Source organism: Chrysochloris asiatica, unplaced genomic scaffold (assembly GCF_000296735.1).
Source record: "Chrysochloris asiatica unplaced genomic scaffold, ChrAsi1.0 scaffold00346, whole genome shotgun sequence".
Classification (NCBI taxonomy): Eukaryota; Metazoa; Chordata; class Mammalia; order Afrosoricida; family Chrysochloridae; genus Chrysochloris; species Chrysochloris asiatica.
In genome coordinates, this window is record NW_006408864.1 from 1,820,717 (window position 1) to 1,840,312 (window position 19,596).

A 19,596-nucleotide genomic window follows, 5' to 3' on the forward strand; every position below is an offset into this window, starting at 1 on the left:
GGTTCACAGCCCGATTCGTAACCACTACGCTACCAGAGAACTATTCAGCGGGGATTCTACCTTCCCCCTTTTGCTCTGAAACTAAACTAAGGACGTAACTTTTAATAGCTACAGGAAATCTGGTCTTGGGGGTTGAGGACCTGTTGTTGTTATTGTTAAGTGCTGTTGAGTCAATTCTGACTTATAGCAACCCTGTAAAGGGTTTCCTAGAAGTGACTGGTGAGCTTGAGTGGCCGACCTTGCAGTTCAAACCAACCCTGCAGGCCAGCACATTAACCTACAGCGCCACACCAAGGCTGCAGGTTATGTGATTGAAAGGACTGCCATTTCTTCATAAGCCTGAAGCTGTACCTGATTATCATTATCATTCTCTGTTATCACAGATAACAGCGAGTTAGGTTCCACGATCTTACAGATTTTTCTTGCTGAAGAGAAGTCTCGAGAACTTCCCTTACTACCTGTATTGGGACTTTGATTTTTGTGTCTTCTGTAATTACTCTCCATAGGGATTTGGTAATGTGGGTCTGCACTCTATGAGATACTTACATCGCTTTGGTGCTAAATGTGTTGGTGTTGGAGAGTCTGACGGAAGCATATGGAATCCAGATGGTATTGATCCAAAGGAGTTGGAAGACTTCAAATTGGTATGATGATCCAGTGTTGAATAGTTTGAATACCATAAACCTGGGGTGAATTTAGTGAGGGGAGGGGAATCACTCGATTTCTATTCTTTTTTTTTAATGTAGCACACATAAATGAAACTGATATTAGAAGTGCTAAACATATACATTTAAACTCTGGTGTAACCATTTGTTTTGATTTGTAATCAATTATAGCAACATGGTTCCATCCTGGGCTTCCCCAAAGCAAAGCCCTATGAAGGAAACATCTTGGAAGCAGACTGTGACATACTGATCCCAGCGGCCAGCGAGAAGCAGCTGACCAAATCCAATGCACCCAGAATCAAAGCCAAGGTAAAAGCATTCCAGAAACTGGGCTCTGCATTATCTGTGTGGATGACATGTGATCTGTTGCCATCAAGTAACCTCTGACTCGGCCATCCTGTATAAAATAGAACAAATACGTGTTTCATGATTCTTGGGAAGTTGAGTCCGTTTTTGCAGCGCCTGTATTTTGAGTGTCTTCCAGCCCAGAGGGCTCCTCTTCCAGCACGATACCAGATAACATTCTGCTGTAACCCAGAGGATTTTCATGAGCTAATCTTTAGAAGTAGAGCCCCTCCGGCCTTTCTTCCTAGACTCTTATTCTAGATGTTCCATTGAAACCTGTCCACCCTGGGTGACCCTGCTGGTTTTATTGGGATGTAAGTCACATAGAGTTGTGCAACCCTCGCCATGAATTTCATCATAAACCCTGTCTGGAGTTTCTGTATGTTCGCTCATAGATCATTGCTGAAGGTGCCAACGGACCGACAACTCCAGAAGCTGATAAGATTTTCTTGGAGAGGAACATTATGGTGATCCCTGTAAGTTGTTTATGTCTGTCAGGGTTTGTGTATTTGATCATAATTGCCTTCTTCAAGGAACTGGAGGGAAAGGGGACCATTACTTTCTTTTCCTATGCTGTAGTGTAATTTTCATCTTATTTTGGTCTTAAGAAAATGTAGCAAATGCACAATTAGTATAATAAGTGACGATTTTCACTTAGACCTAAATGTTTTCTTCCAGCTTATTGAGTATATATTTAACCTAGTATTTTATGGTATTATAATGTAAATGTGTATTATACTAGAAACTTAAACTCTCAAATTCCTGTTTCATTCCTTATCTGCCCTTGTTTTATTCTAAGAGCTATATGAGGAATGTGTGTTCAGGTTTCATAGTGGATCAGCATGGGGGTTGACACCAAGAGGCTATTAAATGTTTGTTGGGTAGGCCAGATGCATTTTAAAGAATCTTCTTTTCTGAAAGCACTTTGTAAATTTCATTCAACTGAAATGGACTGCTCCTTCCTGAGTAGTGGAATGGGGATGCTCATCATCTGGTCAGTCCAATCCAAAGCTTAGTGAACAAGCAATTTTGTGTGTGAACTTTTTTGGTAGAGAAGAGGCTCTAGCAAAAGGTGATCAAATGCTTGTTAAATAATAAACCAGCAAATGGGAAAAAAGCTTAGATGGGCTGGAAAGGAAGTTTGTTGTTAAGTCCCGTCGAGTCGGTTCTGACTCATAGCGACCCTTTATAGGGTTTTCAAGGAGCAGCTGGTGAGTTTGAACCACCGGCCATGCAGTTCAAACTGACCTGTGGTTGAGTGCTCATCTTGCAGCTCCACACCAGGACTACTCCAAGTTACATTGAGGAAATTTGGGACATAGTCTGTGACATTGAAATTGAACTCTTCTGTGCAGGATCTCTACTTGAACGCCGGAGGGGTGACAGTCTCTTACTTTGAGTGGCTGAAGAATCTCAACCATGTCAGCTATGGCCGTCTGACCTTCAAATATGAAAGGGACTCTAACTACCACCTGCTCAGTGAGTGTTAATCCTAGCACACAAAAAAAGAACAGGTTTCTCTTTTGTAGTCCCAGAGAGAATTCCATTTCTGAAAGTGGGTGCTAGTCCTCCTGCTCTCCAGAAATAATAGTTTGAGGCCAGTTAAAAGGCTAGGGGAAAAATACACTCTTCAGATGACAGACATCTCTTTTTTATCTTAGAAAATGCAGTCTCACAACAGAATGTCATATTCTAGCTCATAAGGGTATTCAGTATATTAATGTTCTTATATGTGTTTATATTATCATTCTTACTCGAATACAGTAATCTCAGAACTTAATCTGTACATTGATGGTTTTCAAAAGTACCATTTAAAAATGTGACTTTGGCTATTGACACCCATCCACTTTCTCTGGTTGCACTTAGTAAAGCTCTGTTTAGTGTCGGGAATGTTTTGAGTCTTCTGATGAGAATATTCGTTTCTCTTTGATTAGAGTAAGCTCCAGAGTTAGCAGTAGAGTCTGTCATTAGGCTGAAACAGACCACCAACAGAGCTCCTTTTCACTCCGGCCCGCTCTGGGGATCTAGGTGAAGTGTTGTATTTCCAGTTCTTTCTCAGCATTTTCTTTTTAACAAAGCCAAGGAAAAACCCTGGTAATGGGTGTTATGGAAACAGCAGTGACCTAAATTCCCATTTACTGAGTGTTTCATGTCTTTTTAACTGAGTTTTAAATGATTGGTGCTTTTATGTCACTAATGTTAAAGGTTTTTAAAATTCTGTACTTGTTTTTGGGCTATAGATATAATTCAAGATTACTTACTTTGGGTTCTACTTCTTATTAGCAGGAGCTTATCTTGATCTCTTGGCTATTTACAGTGTCTGTTCAAGAGAGTTTAGAAAGGAAATTTGGGAAGCACGGTGGAACGATTCCTGTTGTACCCACAGCTGAGTTCCAAGACAGGATATCGGTGAGTGTGGCCAAGACTTGTGTTTTACACACGCTGGCTGGCTGGCTAATGTATTCTTTTCATCCAGTTCAGGTACACTGAGTTGAGTTGAGGGGGAACAATCCATAATAACAATTGTATTGACTTGAGAGCACTTTGACTACCTCCTTGATTATGTTCTTAAAAATGGAATAAGAAGGCCCCCCTCCCAAAACTGAGACTCGGTGGAAATGCAACAACACGCGTCACCATTGGGGAGAAATAGGGTAAAGGCAGCAATGAAGTGGCGAGCTAAGCCTCACAATATTCAGAGGGCTTCTGTGGACCCGGTTGGGGACCTGGTTTGCAAGCAGTGCGAAGAGACCCGAGGACTCCTGGGCCCAGAGTCAGTGACGTGGCCACGGAGGACTCAAGTGGAGAATGGAGCTGCTGGCTGATGGGAAGAGAGGGCATGTGCACAAGAACACCCACACTTGCAGATGACACACCACGTGACCGGGACTGGATGACTGGATGATCAGAGCTCAACCAGGAGAAGAAAGAAGAGGGGGTGGGAAAGAAGGTTGAGCTGACCCAAGCTGATGAACTTGACCTATGCATACGAATGCACTGACACAAAAGAGGCAACAAATCCTTACAGCAAGAAACATTCCCACCCCCTCCACACACAGAGTAGACAGAGAGGGGCAACTTGGACATTGGATACCCAAATGGGGAGGGAGGGACTACAAAGGCAAGAAGTAACTGGCTTACAAGCTTTCAAGAGGGAACCTAGACCTAGGGGGCATGGAGGAAGGCAGAATCACCAGTGAGTACTATCCAATTTGTCTAGGTGGAGCTGATGAAATGAAATACAGATGGGTTACATGCGATACTGTAGTGAATAATGGTTATCAAGACGGATTGTGAGTGTTGGAAATGCAAGGGTGGATGTTCTGTAGCAAGGAAGAGAGCGATTATTTCTCCAGTCTAGGAGCAGAGGTCTCCGGGACCACCAACGGATAAGAGCTGGAAACAGGACCCCACCCAGAGAACTGGGGATGCCTGAGATGGAGACAGAGATGATGACAAGGAGGAATGAAGCGGCTGGGGACTTTGGATCCAGAGAGGGAGAGGAACTGAGGGGGGAGGAGGGAGTGTAGAGCACAGGCTTCTAGGATATGCCCTTTGGTCAGAAGACGAGGCATGGAGGGGATTGGAACCTTGGCAGTGTAATGATATACGATGGAATGAATATGGAACTGAGGTTTTCTCATGTAAACTATCATACAATTCACAATAAAACATTAAAAAAAAAAGAGAAAAAATGGAGTAAGAATTCTAATGACCCCACATGGATGGATACAAAATAAATAGTGGTTCTTCGGCTTTTGGTACTTTGAAAATACAAATAACTCAACAAGTGATGGTTACATAACCGTGGAAGATGAGTATGTATTTCAGCTCCTTTGTGCTCCTGAGAAACGGTGATAAAATTAGGAAAGTTGGTTTATACTAAGTAGCTGTTGATAGGGTTCACTGTTAAAAAGAGAACTTCGTACTCATAAATGACAGAAGACATGAACTGTGAGTGACAACAAAAATAAATCTGGAAAGAATGATTCATCTCACTAGTAAAACAATGGAAAAGTAGGAAAAGCAACGAAAGGATTTATAGTCAACAGTCACTCCATCTCTGTGGCTCTCTCTCAGAGTCCCCTGTGCGTGCCAGAATTGATTTCTCTTCCCTCTGTTGGGCTGGAATGTCGTACAAAGAGTGATTTACAGGTGACATAGAACACATGGGGCAGGCCACTGGGTTTAGGAAGACTGGCTGTGATTGCGCAAGACACACTGCTATCTAGTTGGTTCCAACTCAGCAACCCTGCCCCATAGGGTTTCACAGGTTGTGTCATCTTTATGGAAACAGACTGGCACGTTTTCCTCCTAGCGAGCGACGTATGGGTTCAGACAGCCAACCACCAGGGTATTCAAACTTCATCTGGACCCTCTTCCATACAATCTCTGTTGCTGAAGGCCCTGCTGAGAGCTCTAATGTTATTCCATGGCCCCTAACCTTGCAGTGTCTCTTACTCTTTCCCTCTTCCATTCATTCTCTCACTCCAGCCAACAACCTGGTATCTGTATTCACAGAAAAAGCTGAAATCAATAAACTACATTCTCAGTTCCAGTACCTGTACCCTGTTCCATGTTAACTCTCCTATTGTAGACCAGCTCTGTTCCAGGAAGCCCAAATTTCCCTTCCATGCTTTGGATGGTCTCTCCTCAACTTCTTAAATGAACTGCTGAAGCAAACTTCCACCTTTTCTTACTTGTGTTATCAATTCCCTCTATAATATCATACAAAGATGTCTCTTTTTTTCTGAATTTCACTTATTTTGTTGTTGTTGATAATTACACAGTAAAAGCATACGCCAGTTCACTGGCTTCTGCATGGACAGTTTAGTGCCATTGGTTACGTTCTTCAGTTACGCAGCCGTGCGCGCCCTCCTTCTCTGAGTTGATCTTTTTTCCTCCACTTTTTATTGTGAATTGAGTGAAGGTTTACAGAGCAGATCATCAGTTTCACATTCAATAAATCATATATTTTGCTTCATTACATGGTTGCAATCCCCTCCATGTACCAACAGTTAACAGTATTGACCTCTGTTCACTTATCTATTGCATTTCTCCCTGTGTCTCCTACTCCTTTGATCTTTCCTCTGCTCCCCTCCCTCTTGTTGTATATTGCCTGCCTCTTCACCCATGTTAACATGTGTCTCCCTCTAGCCCTTGAATAATTTTCCTTCCCTCCCCCCGTAACCGTCATAGATTTTTTTTTTTTTTTTAATCAAGAAAACCATTTTTAAAAAACTTTTTACAACATTGATCTCATATAATAATACTTGTCCTTTTGTGACACTCAGCATAGTATCCCCCAGGTTCATCCATGCTGTGAGGTGCTTCACAGAGTCTCATTATGTGTAGGTTTGCTGAGCCATACTTCTGTTGATGGGCATTTACGCTGTCTCCACCTTTTTGATCTGTCTCTTGTAGACATTGAAGGATCTTGTTTTCTTACACCCTTCTGCTCTCTGTGTCTCTTTGATTTTTTCCTTGGCATTCTAAAACTAAGCACAGTTATGAAAACTTGTAAGTGAGTCACTTCATGCCTTTGTAGCACCACCAGCCCCCATTTTTGGTAGCCAGTGTTTAAATTTCTAGTCCCTGCCAACCCAGAACACTGAGGAAACAAGGTTGTTCCTTGATAAGAAGAATCCTTCCATTCTGGTTGGAATTTTGAGTCACTGCATTTATAGGCAAACGTCTCAATGTTGCCCTTGTTCTCAGTATCAAATCTCTTTATCTTCCTTGATTTGAGTTCTGGTCAAGCTACGTCAAATGGATACTAGCTGCAAGTTTGAGAATTCACGCACACCTCCCTAAACTTCAGATCAGCCAGCCCTTCCTCTCTTCTCTCTCATCTCAAAGTCAAGGGTTACCAATGGAACATGACCAAACTCAGCCCATGTCGTCATTGCTGTATTTACCCCACTTCCACTCAAGTAAACCCAAGTGACAACCAGCAAGCATATTATACTTCTCATGAGTTCTCTTTGAGTTTCAGTCCTGGAAAACGGTTTTCCCTGATGGACTGACTTTTTTTTTCCTTGATGCCTCCAAAGCAAACAGCTTGCTTGATATTCAGACTGCCACACAGCCCTCTTTTTTCTACAGGTCATTCTTTGAATAAGAATCTTTTGTTCTTCCAGCAGTTGGGAATGTCCCAACTCAGAAGGAGTCCACATACGGTCCCACATCTGAGTTGATCTTTACAGAAGCAGAGTGTTTCGTGTCTCTCCCAGAGAGTGACTGGTGGGTTCCAATGGCTGGCCTTTCACTTACCAGAGTATCCAAGTGTTTAACCCGTGGCACCGGCAGGGCTCCTTACATACCCACTAGATTCCACGTAGATAGTTCTTAGAAAAGTATAATGTTCAAGGCAGATCTTCTTTTTACTCAGAAAGCTAAATTAAATTACTCCTTTGTTTTAAGAAGATTCCAGGAGATTTTTTGGTTTAAAGATGATCTCAGGGCAAATTTCAGGGGTTCATCCAGCCACCATGGTCCCAGAAAGTCAGAGGGCCATGAGAAGTTGAAATTGTTCTACATTTCCCCCATTTTGATCATTTTACAGACCTTTGAACAAAATGTTCAGAAATAGTAGCTGGGCACCATGCATTTCTTCTAACCTCATGACAGAGAAGGAAGTTGGTCATGGAGGCAATTAGCCGCGCATTCCGTAGCCTCTTTTTTCCAAGTGTCCTTCTGTTGCTCTAGTTAAATAGAGACCATTTGTTGTGCCTTGGCCACTTGAACAAGGATGTCAGACAGAAGCACTGAACATGTTACTGAGCTAGTTAACTAGGGTGTCCCATGAAACCATGACTTCAGAGCTCCAAACCAAGGAATCAAATCCCAAGCAGTATTTATTGTACATGAACAGCTTCAGCCTCTTTGTTAATGATGAAATGAATCTTGATTCCCACATCCCCTTCCAATTAATTGCCATTGGTGTTTCCCCTGTGGCAAATCTTGAAAGACTTGGGTTGGCTGGCTCCAGTTCTTCTCTATGTCTGTCCTTGAGCCCACTCCTGCCCCCCCCCCCACCAGAACTGTTCTTGTCAAGATAACCAGTGGCGGCATCAGCATTGCCAGAGCCAGTGGTCATTTCTCAGCCCTTATCTGACTTGACCTGTCAGCAGCTGTTATCACAGCTGATCATTGTCTACCTTGAAATATTCTCCTGCAGGATACCACATTTCCTGATTTTCTTCCATCCTCACTAGCCATTTCATTTTATTGCCTTTTGCCGAGTACCTCTTCGTCTCTCCGCACACTTAACGTTGGAGGGCCTCAGTCCCTGACCTCTCCTCTAACTAAATTCAGATTTTCAGACCTTACTCAGCCAACCTGATAGTTTTGTGTCCACATATGTCCTATCTCCTCCCATTAGAATGAAATTTTCTGTGAAGACAAGATCATTTTTATGTTGTTCTCCTGTGTCGTGTCCCTAGTGCCTAGAAGAATTCCTAGCACTTTATTTTTTTAAAAAGCAAACCCAAACTCCCTGCCATCTAGTTGATTACAACTCACAGTGATCCTGCATGGGGTTGCTGAGACTGTAAAGGTTTATGGGCACAGGCAGCCTCACCTTTAAACTGTGGAGTGGCCGGAGAATTTGAACTGCTGGCCATGCGGTTACCAGTCCAACACTTATCCTAAAATGCCAGTGTTGTTGTTAAGTGCCGTTGAGTCAAATCTGACCCATTGCAACCCTGTATAGGGTTTCCAAGGAGCAGCTGGCGAGCTTGAACCACCGACCTTGCAGTTCAAATTGACGCATGAGCCCACAGTGCCACACCAAGACTCCTAAAATGCCATGGGTACCTAATAAATGTTAGTTGATTGAATAAATGAATGAATGAAACAGCAGCATTTTGCTTATAAACCAAGCCTGTTTCTTAATGTCATAATAAGGGTGATGGTGACAGTGAATTGTACTTAAATTTTACAAAGCAGTCCACGAAACTAGATGAATCACTAAACTCATCAGAGATAATTGGCAAAGAAAAGAGATAAGCTGATGTGGTGGTAGGTACATCGACTTAACTCCTTAGTCATCAGCTTCCTCGCCAGTAGCATTTTGGGGGGTTAACTAAAGATCCATTCAGCTTTATAACTTGGTGGCACTAGTGCTTGTAATCCAGAGCTGCTACTGGAATCAGCCAAGTTCCTTTTTGTGTCCTGTTCACCTGGGGAACTGACGTGAGTGCTTTGTGACTTGACAGCACATTGCTATAGTGTTTCTGGAGCTCGAATGGCCAAGGTTGTGGGACTCCGTCCTAACCATCGTGTCCCTGGGGTACACTGTCTACACTATCTGTGTTGATTTTTTTATCTTTACTGAAAGACAAAACAATTGTGTCTGGTTGTGTATTGTTTTTACAAATCCTTCTTAACTCTGATTGATAGAAAATGCATCTTCTCATGGTTTTGTTAAACTTCTGTTCTTTTTCCTGTTAGGGTGCATCTGAGAAAGACATCGTGCACTCTGGCTTAGCTTACACTATGGAACGTTCCGCCCGGGTATGTGTGCAAATGCTGTTTACTGTTTATTTCGAGATTAAAATTCACCACCCATAAAACACACCTTTTTAAAGTCTACGGTTTAATGGGGTTTACATCACTAAGCTTATGTTGTGTTGTTTTTTAAATCATGAAATGTATCAAATGATCTTTCTCCAGACAACAGTTTAAATAGAAAGAACACCTAAAATTCTAAAGAGTAACTTCTTACTGTTGTGTAGACAATTGTTAAGTATCATCAAGTCAGTTCTGACTCACAGCGACTAGGAGTGGCTAGTTGGTTTGAACCACTAAGCTTGTGCTTAGCAGTCCACTGCTTTATCCTAGAGTGCCAACACCAGGACTCCAGAAACTCCACCAGTTTCCATGGAGTGAATTCAGTAGAAGCTGCGGTGTGGCGTTGTGGGATAACCAGTGTTAATTCCAGAGGATTACTACTCCCTGGCTGGAGTTTGTTGCTTTCTGGCTGCCCTGAACTCCTGGTCTTGGGCCATGTGTACCTCCTATGTGCACTGACCGTCTGCTGGAATTGGGGTGGTCTTCATTGTATCTTCTCCTTCATTTCAGCAAATCATGCGCACAGCCATGAAATATAATCTGGGTTTGGACCTGAGAACCGCTGCCTATGTCAACGCCATTGAGAAAGTCTTCAAGGTGTACAACGAAGCTGGTGTGACCTTCACATAGATGCTCCACAGCTGACTTCTCCACTCCCCTCTCCACCTGTAACTTCTGCAAACCCATCACAAGTTTACATGTAACCACAGAAATCTTTCCCTAATGACTTAGCAGATAATGAACACCATTCTCAACAAGTCGATCCAAATCAGCCCCCATAAAGAAAGAAATGAAGGTGAAGTGATCATACACAAAGGGATGAGTGTGAAAGTAGAAATCACCCATCCATAGGGCCGGCCATTTGTTGTGGGGTCGTGCCTTTAAAAAGTCTCTTCCATCTGGCTTTGCTTCCCTGCTCTGTAGCTGTGCGTCCCAGCTTTTTAATGACTGCTGTTGGGGAAGAGCAGCCCTACAAGTCTGAGATGGGCTGTCACTTTGACACATTTATGAAGTAGACTCATGGCATTTTCAGAAGATGGCATGGTCTTAAAGTGAGTTACTGATACTTCACTTTGGCAGAATCACTCAATTTTGCAAGTTGCAAGCAAAATGTTTCTTTTTATGTATTTTATTCTCTTAGAATAAAATAATCATATACTGCTCTAACAAAATTGCCTTTAATCACTTAACAAGCCTAACCTTGACTCAAGCAGAGAATGCCTATAAACATAAATGAAAAAGCTAGTATTTTTATAACATAAAACAGTATCATTTATAGCTTATCAGTTGTGTATTGTTGTCCAGCAAAAATAAAGCCAGATAGAAAGTTATCTTCATAACTGCAGATGAGGAAGGCTATTTTTGTTAAGACTGCCTGCATTTGCCGACTATAATTATGACACACAGTCCAAAGAATGCAGCAACCTCCTTATCATGTTTATTTTCTTTTAAGAATTTATCATGTTGGCTAATTGAACAATATAATTCAAAATAGCGTATCCCAAAAAAATAAATGTTCTGTCTCCCTGTTTGGAGTCTTACTAGCAACTCTGAACATTGCCAGTGACCCCAACTGGCCCAGCTGTGTGTCCTCTACTCTTAGAGGCCTCTTTGCCCACAAATGGAATGAACAAAGTCTGACTGAAAACAGCCTTGGATTGAGTGTTGTATTGGGAATTGTGTGGCCAGGGCCTTTTGAAAAGTAGTGTCCCAATGAAATGCTAGATATTATTTATGTAATGAATGATGAGCGCCTTTTTTTTTTTTTTTTTTTAAACAATAATATCCTTTCAGAAATTTCTAACTACTTTGTAACTGCATGAGTTAACCTGGTGATATAGCAGTTATTAAAAGTCTACCTTTTCCAAAGCTTGTGTGTCTTTTCTGTGCTTTTATATTTGATAATGTCTCTCTTAGTAGATGATCAAAAACTACAGTTGGGTTTCTAACATTTTTGTACCAGCACCTATGTATTATTTCTTTCCACTACTTGCTTCTATATCAGAGCAGTCAGTAAGTAAACAGACTCCCAGGTAGCTGGCTAACTTGTCTGCTGGGAGTTCTGTAATGTGTTGGGGGGGGAGATTGAGATCAAGTGTCCCAGGTGTGGTGTTGGATTCAAACCATATGAAAATGGGGTGAAATCGCCTCTATAACAGCCCTAGAGACAGGAGTAGCACCTGGAGGCTTGACATGCCTCTGGAAGCATAACACCCAATGTATTCTAATTACCCTGATCCATCAAGTCTAGGATACTGAGAAGTACCGTTTATAAATGTGGTAGCTCCCACATTTCCTCAACATCCCTGGTAGGCATTCTTAGCTCTGCTCTGTATTAAGGTTGTAAGAACATAGGTGACGTAAAACCACATCTGTTGAACCTTGTGCAGAAGAACTTTTTGCTCTGTAATGTGGGTACTATGCTTATTTAAAGTTTTATCAAAGCTGTTTCTCAGCCAACCTCAACACTCTAGTGACCCTGTAGGACAGAGGGGAACTGCCCCTATTAAAGCATTTCCAAGGCTATAAATCTATGGAAGCAGATTGACAGTCTTTCTCCCTGGGACCAGCTGGTGGGGTCAAACTGCTGCTGACCTTTCCGGAAGCAGACAAGTACAAAAACCACTGCACCACACAAACCAAAATCCATTGCTATCAAGTGATTTCCAACTCAGTGATACAATAGGACAGAGTAGAACTGCCCTGTAGGACTGGGAGATTTCAACCACTGAACCACCAGGGTTCCTGACACCAGCAGAGCTCCTTAAATAACCCCTAGAGTGCAAAATTGCAAAAACAGTCCAGTGCTGGGGTCACAAGTCTGGCAGTTAGTTCAAACCCACCAGTTGCTCCTTGGAAGCTCTTATATAGGGTTGCTTCAACTCAGAACAAAAGTGGGCAAAACTGCCCTTAGTTGAGAACCACTTATTTTTAAAGAGTCAAATCGTTCTATAAGATTCATTGTGGGCATTGTTGTTATGTGCCATGGAGTCGGTTCCGACTCATAGTGACCTTACACAGGGTTTCTGAGGCTGTAAATCTTTATGGGAGCAGACTGTCTCATCTTTCTCCCCCAGAGCAGTTGGTAGTTTCGAACTGCTGACCTTGCGGCTCGCAGCCCGATTCATAACCACTACTCTACCAGAGCTCACATAAAGCCTGTTCCCCACCTCCTAGAACTCACCAAAGGTAACCACTTTGAACAATTTAAAATGCTTCATTCTCATTGTATTAAAATCTTTTGTCCACTTTTAAATAGGACTAGCCCTTATGGTTGAATTGTAAGAATTCTTTATATATTCTGGATACTTGACCCTATCATACACGTGGCTAACAGATATTTTCCCCATTCTGTGAGTTGTCTTTATGCTGTCTTGACAGTGTCCTTTACAAGAAAGTGTGTAATTTTTATGACATTTAATCAATTCTTTGCTTGCTTATGCTTTTAGGTGTCATAGTTCAGAAACCTTCACCCAATCCACTGCCACAAAGGCTTTCTCTGATATTTTCTCCTAAGAGTTGTACAGTTTTCATTCTGGCATTTAGGTCCTTGGTCCAGTTCATGTTTTTTATAAAGTTGGCTTAGGCAGAATTCTCTGAATAATAAAGACCATGTGTTTTCCACTGAATTTTTTCGTCTGTACCACTCAGACTTGAATTTTCTGTAAAGGCTTCAGTTGAGGAATGGGAACAAAGATTATGATAGCTTTATGATCACTGTCAATTTCAATTTCCTTAGCTGCAGTTACATTCAACTCTTAACTGTTAGGCCCAAATTCATTTCCATCTCAAAAAGAGCCCAAGAAATGCCATACTCGAATTCATCTGAATTTTTGCCATCAGGATTCAGTCTTCACGCTTGAACTAAATATGAGCTTTTTTGTTGCCGAGCACCAGCCTAGGAGAAGAACCAAGATTATTCTGAAACTTCAAGGTAGAGAGGTCAACTTGGCAAGTTTGAGCAACTTTCGGCATCCCAAAGGGATAAACTTGATAAGTTTTCATCAAGGACAAAGGATGGTCACAGGGCTTATCTGGAAGGGGTTTGAGGAAAATTGAAAATGGCATTGATGAGAAAAGGGTCAGGAAAGTTGTGCTGAGGAATTTTTTTCTAACACGACAGTGTATCTGATCATTCTTTGAGATGAGCAGAGGCTGTCGAGATGAGCAAAGGCTGTCTTGTGGAAATCTCATTAGGTAACCTTATCCTATATTTACTGTAGCCTTGATCTTGCCCCTTCAGACTTTTTTTTTGTTCCCAAATGCAAAGAACACTGGAAAAAATAATACATCGAGTTGGTTCTGACTCTTAGCGACCCTGATTAGAATTTCCAAGGAGCAACTGGTGAGTTTGAACCGCTGACCTTGCAGTCTAGTGCTTTATCACACAGCACCACACCAGGACTCCAAATGCATAATTCCTTCAGAAAAGGTTGTTAGGTGACATCAAGTTGGCTCTGACTCATACACAACAGAGCAATGCACTGTCCGGTCTCACTACATCACAATCACTGCTATGCTTGAGTCAATTGCTGTTGCCACTGTTACAATCCATCTTGTTGAGGGTCCTCCTCTTAGGCAGACTCTCCACTTTACTAAGCATGATGTTCTTCTCCAGGGACTGTTCCCTCCTGATATAATACGTTCTAAGTATGAGAGATGAAATCTTGTCATCCTGGCTTCTAAGGAGTACTCTGGCTGTACTTCTTCCAACACAGATTTGTTTGTTCTTTTAGTGGTCCATGGTCATTTTAATAGGCTCCAACACTAACTCAAATGCATCAGTTCTACGGTCTTCTTTATTCATTGTCCAACTTTCACGTGCATGTGAGGTTATTGAAAATACTGTGGCTTCGGTCAACCGCACCTTAGTCCTCAAATTGACATCTTTGCTCTTCAACACTTCAAAGGAGTCATGCAGCAGACTTATCTAATGCAATATGTTGCTTGATTTCTTTAGCACTGCTTCCATGAGTGTTGATGGTTAATCCTAGCATAATGAAGTCTGTGACAACTTCTATCTGTTCTCCATTTATCTTATCTTGATGCTATTTATTGGTCCAGTGGTAAGGATTTTTGTTTTCTTCACATTGAGGTGCAATCCATACTGAAGGCTGTGATCTTTGATCTTTATCAGTAAGTATTTTAAGTCCTCTGCTTTCAGCAAGCAAGGTTGTATCATCTGCATGTCATAGATTGTTAATGAGTCTTCCTCCAATCCTGATGCCACATTTTTCTTCATATAATCCAGCTTCTCAAATTTGCTCAGCATACAGATTGAATAAGTATGATGAAATAATACAACCATGGTGCACACCTTTCCTAATTTTAAACCATTCAATGTTTCCTTGTTTTGTTTGAACAACTGCCTCTCTCTTGGTCTATGTTCAGTTTCCTTGGAATTATAATTAAGTGTTCTGGCATACTCATTCTTCCCAATGTTACCCATAGCTTGTCATGATCTACACAATTAAAAGTTTCTTTCTCATAGTCAATAAAGCAAAGCAAATATCTTTCTGGTATTCTCTGCTTTCAGCCAAGATCCGTCTGGCTTCAGCAATGATATACCTGGTTCCACATCCTTGTCTAAATCCAGCTTGAACCTCTGAAAGTTGCCTGTCAATGAACTATTGCAGTCATTTTTTATAAGCACCTTTGGCAAAATTTTATTTGTATGTGATATTAACGATACTGTCCGATGGTTTCTGCATTCTGTTGGGTCACCTCTCTTTGGAATGGGCACAAATAAGGATCTCTTTCAATCAGTTGGCCAGATAGCTATCTTCCAAATTTCTTGGCAGAGATGAGTGAGTGCCTCCAGTGCTGCGTCAGTTTGTTTAAACATTTAAATTTGTACTCCATCAATTTCTGGAGGCTTGTTCTTTGCCAATGCCTGCAATGCACCTTGGACTTCTTCCTTCATTACCATTGACTCTTAATCATATACTACCTCTTGAAATGGTTTATTCCTTCCATCTTCTTTAAATGCTTTCTGCACCATTTAATACTTTGCCCATAGAATCCGTCAGTATTTCAAGTTGAGGCTTGAATTTTTTCTTTAGTTCTTTAAGCTTGAAAAATGCTGAGTGTGTTCTTCCCTTTTGGTTTCTAACTCCAGGTCTTTGCATATTTCATTATAATAATTGACTCTGTCTTCTCAAGCTGCCCTGAGATTTTCTGTTTAGCTGTTTTACTTCCTCATTTCTTCCATTTGCTTTAGCATCTCTATGCTGGAGAGCAAGCTTCAGAGTCTCTTCTGGCATCCATTTTGGTCTTTTCCTTTTTCCTTGGCTTCCTATGATCTTTTTTTCTTCTTGCATGGTGTTCTTGATGTCATCCCTTAACTCTTAAGATCTTCAGTCATTAGTGTCTAATACATCCAATCTGTTCTTGAGATGATCTCTAAATTCAGATGGGATACGTTCAAGGTCATTTTTTGGCTCTCATGGACTTGTTTTCATTTTCTACAGCTTCAGTCTGAACATGAATATAAGCAATTGATGATTTGTTCCACAGTCTACCCTTTATTTTGCCTTGTTTTGGCTGATGATATAGAGCTTTTCCACTGTCTCTTCCCATTTTTGTTAAGTGCTGTTGAGTCAATTCTGACTCATAGTGACCCTGTATAGGGTTCCAAGGAGCAGTTACTGAGTTTGAACCACCAACATTGTGGTTCAAACCAACCTTGCTGTCCAGTACTTTATCCCACAGTGCCACACCAGAAAAGATGTAGTCAATTTGATTTATTTTTATTTCATATTGTGAGGTCCATGTGTATAGTTGTCTTTGTTGTTTAAAAAAGTTATTTACAGGAGGCTGACTTGCAAAATGTGCCCTTTGGACATTTGAACGAATATACATTTCCTGTGTGGTCTGTGTACATTAAAAAAAAAAGTGGGAGGGTGGAATAGCGGTAAATACTGTTAACTGATGGTGCTTTGAGCAGACTGTAATCATTGCAATGAAATAAAATATGATTTGTTGAGTGTAAAACTGATGATCTGCCCTGTAAACTATCACTCAATTCACAATAAAAGCTTTAAAGAAAAAAAAAGGTATTTGCAATGAATAAGTCATGGTCTTGCAAAATTCTGTCATTTCTATCAAGGTGCAACTACTGATCCTTCCTCTTTGTTTCCAACCTTTACATTACAATCAGCAGTATTTATCAATATATATTGATTGCATGTTTGATCAATTTCAGACTGAAGAAGTTGGTAGAGTTCTTCAGTTTCATCACACTGGCTTTAGTGTTTGGTGCATAAATCTGAGTAATAGTGGTATTAACTGATCTTCCTTGTAGGCATATGGATATTATCCTATCACAGATGGCATTATATTTCAAGACAGATCTTGAAATGTTCTGATGATGATGAATGTGACACCATTCCTCTTCAACTTGTCATTTCTGGCATAATAAACCATGTGATTGTCAGATTCAAAATAGCCAATATCAGTCCTTTTCAGTTCACTAATGGCTAGGATATCGATGTTGATGCATTCCATTTCATTTATGTCTTAAATTTTTCTAGATTCATACTGCGAACATTCCATGTTCTGATTATTAAAGAAAGTTTACAGCTGTTTCTCCTCATTTTGAGTTGTGCTCCATTAGCAAATGGAGGTCCTGAAAGCTTTACTCCATTCATATCACCATCTATTTTGATCCCCAGTTGTATTTTGAGTGCCTTCCAATGTGAAGGCTCGTTTTCTGGCACTATTTCTGACAATATTCTGGTGCTATTCATATTTCAGTATTCAATATTCTGGTGCTATCTGGCATTGTTCTAATGCTATCCATAAGGTTGTCAGTGGCTAACCTTTCGGGAGTAGTCCACCTCTCCTTCTTCCTAGTCTGGTTTAGTCTGGAAGCTCAGCTGAAACCTGTTCACCATGGTGACCCTGCTGGTATTTCAAATACCGTAGCATAGCTTCCAGAATCACAGCAACATGCAAGCCACCACAGTATGACAAACACAGCCTTCAGAAATGTATGGAGAAAAAGATGGAGGCTATGTTGAGAAACAGTATCTTCACATTTTGAAATTTTAATTAAGGGCTGTATGGTTTCGTACTTTGGAATCCTGGTGTGGTGCTGTAGGATAAGCACTGGACTGCTAACCACAAGATTGGCTATTCAAACCCAACTGTCACTCCTTGGAAACCCTATACGAGATCGCTAAGAGTTGAAACTAACCAGACATTACTTTACAACCACAAATGATTTTGTAACAATACTTTTTTAAAAACTTGTTTTGTTTTTTAAGGTTACTTTTAGTACTAGGATTAGTATTAAGGGGCTGGGCTAGGAATAGGAATAAGACTTGGTCTAGTTTTAGAGTATGATGAAAGAATGCAAACCTGGCACACACCTCTCTTGATTTTTAAACCATTCAGTATCCCCTTGTTCTATTATAACAACTGCCTCTTGGTCTACGTACAGGTTTCTCATGAACACAGTTAAGTTCTGGAATTCCCATTATTTGCAATGTTATCCATATTTTGTCATGATCTACACAGTCAAAAGATTTTGCATAGTCTCAATTTCTAGTCCATGAATTCCTGGAGCTGTGTTTTTTGCCAATGCCTTCAGTGCAGCTTGGACTTCTTTCTTTAGTACCATTGGATCTTGATCATGTACTACCTCTTGAAATGGTTGAACATTGAGCATTTCTTTTCTTTTTTCAAATGTTCAAACAAAACAGCAATCTGTATTATCTTCATAATACAATGTGTCCTTACATACAGGCCCTGGACATTGTGAAAATGCTAATATTAGAAGTTTGAGTGGCAGAAACCAATGCACTTAAAGGCTTCATGAAATTTATGCCTAGAAAAAAACGTATACTTTCAGTAAAATATTTCACAATTTTATCTGACTGCATGGACAAGTTTTGTTTCCTATTAAGAAGGGGGAATTTAAGAGAAAGGAGAACTAATTTCCCTTTGCCAGGACAATGCAAGCATGTGTTCTGCCAGACTGGAGTGTGTTCTCAAGCTGCGGGTAATAGTTCAAAACATCCACACGACATCTGGCTGGGAGACCATTCATCAATCTTTCTTCCTTCACCTACTGCTGCCTGACAGCCTCTCAGGACCCGTTTCTCAGTGTAAGTCCACACCATGAATGCACTCTGCCACGCTCTGGTCTGTCTCCATGCTGGGCGCAAATGTCCACATACCCAGGCCACATCTGGCTGTCTTCCCTCCTTCACAGCCCCTGCTCAGGCTCTCCTCCCACTAAAATTGATCAAGAGGCAGAGAATTCACTGACAGAGACTCATAGATGAGTCTTTTTGGAAACAATAGCCTATTTGTTCATGAAACCAATCATTGGAGAGGAGGTATTTTCTTCAGTTGTCTGGTATGAATTCACCCCTGACTTGAAAGATTTTGGTTCCGAAGCAAAATGAAAACTAGTCATTTAACCACTTACACAAAATTCACTGGACCTGGGGGCAGGGAAGACTTCATCATTCTAATGATTTTTCTTCTTGATCTTTTGCATAATTGTTGTGTTTTCTAGACAGTTCACTGATTGTTCACATGAAATTTTGACATCTTTTCTTTTTGTAAAGTTTATACCGATAGACCAAAATAACACGTATGAAAGATATAATCTCCATTATTTTGATACTATTCCACATTTCTTTACTTTTGTGAGAAAATTCTTTTCTGTTAACAATCAATTCTCCACATCACTGCTTTATGGGCAAAATGTTATTTCTGGTCAATAGTTACCAAATCCATGTATACATGTAAATTTTCTATTTTGGATTTTCATTACGCTTCACAAAGAACATTTATTCCACCATTTTGAAAGAATTTAAACAACAAACATCAGTAATTATTGGCCAAAAAAAGTTTTTGGATGGACATTTATATGTTAAGTGCTGTTGACTCAATTCTGACTTATAGGGTTTCTGAGGAGTGACTGGTGAGTTTGAACAGCTGACTTTGCAGTTCAGTGCTTATCCTACAGTGCCACATAATCAGTTAATTATTGGCAAAA

General features: G+C 40.8%; 1 protein-coding gene across 1 annotated transcript in view; it reads left to right on the forward strand.

The window, feature by feature from the left end:
- The window catches only part of GLUD1 (glutamate dehydrogenase 1), a 47,306-nt gene extending 36,797 nt beyond the window's left edge, over positions 1-10,509 (forward strand). The window contains exons 7-13 of the mRNA XM_006875912.1: positions 507-644; positions 837-974; positions 1,406-1,486; positions 2,366-2,489; positions 3,328-3,419; positions 9,465-9,527; positions 10,095-10,509. Coding sequence (XP_006875974.1) covers positions 507-644; positions 837-974; positions 1,406-1,486; positions 2,366-2,489; positions 3,328-3,419; positions 9,465-9,527; positions 10,095-10,214 — 756 coding nt within the window. The 3' untranslated portion in view covers positions 10,215-10,509. The remainder of the gene's footprint in view (positions 1-506; positions 645-836; positions 975-1,405; positions 1,487-2,365; positions 2,490-3,327; positions 3,420-9,464; positions 9,528-10,094) is intronic.
- The last annotated feature ends 9,087 nt before the right edge of the window (positions 10,510-19,596 follow it).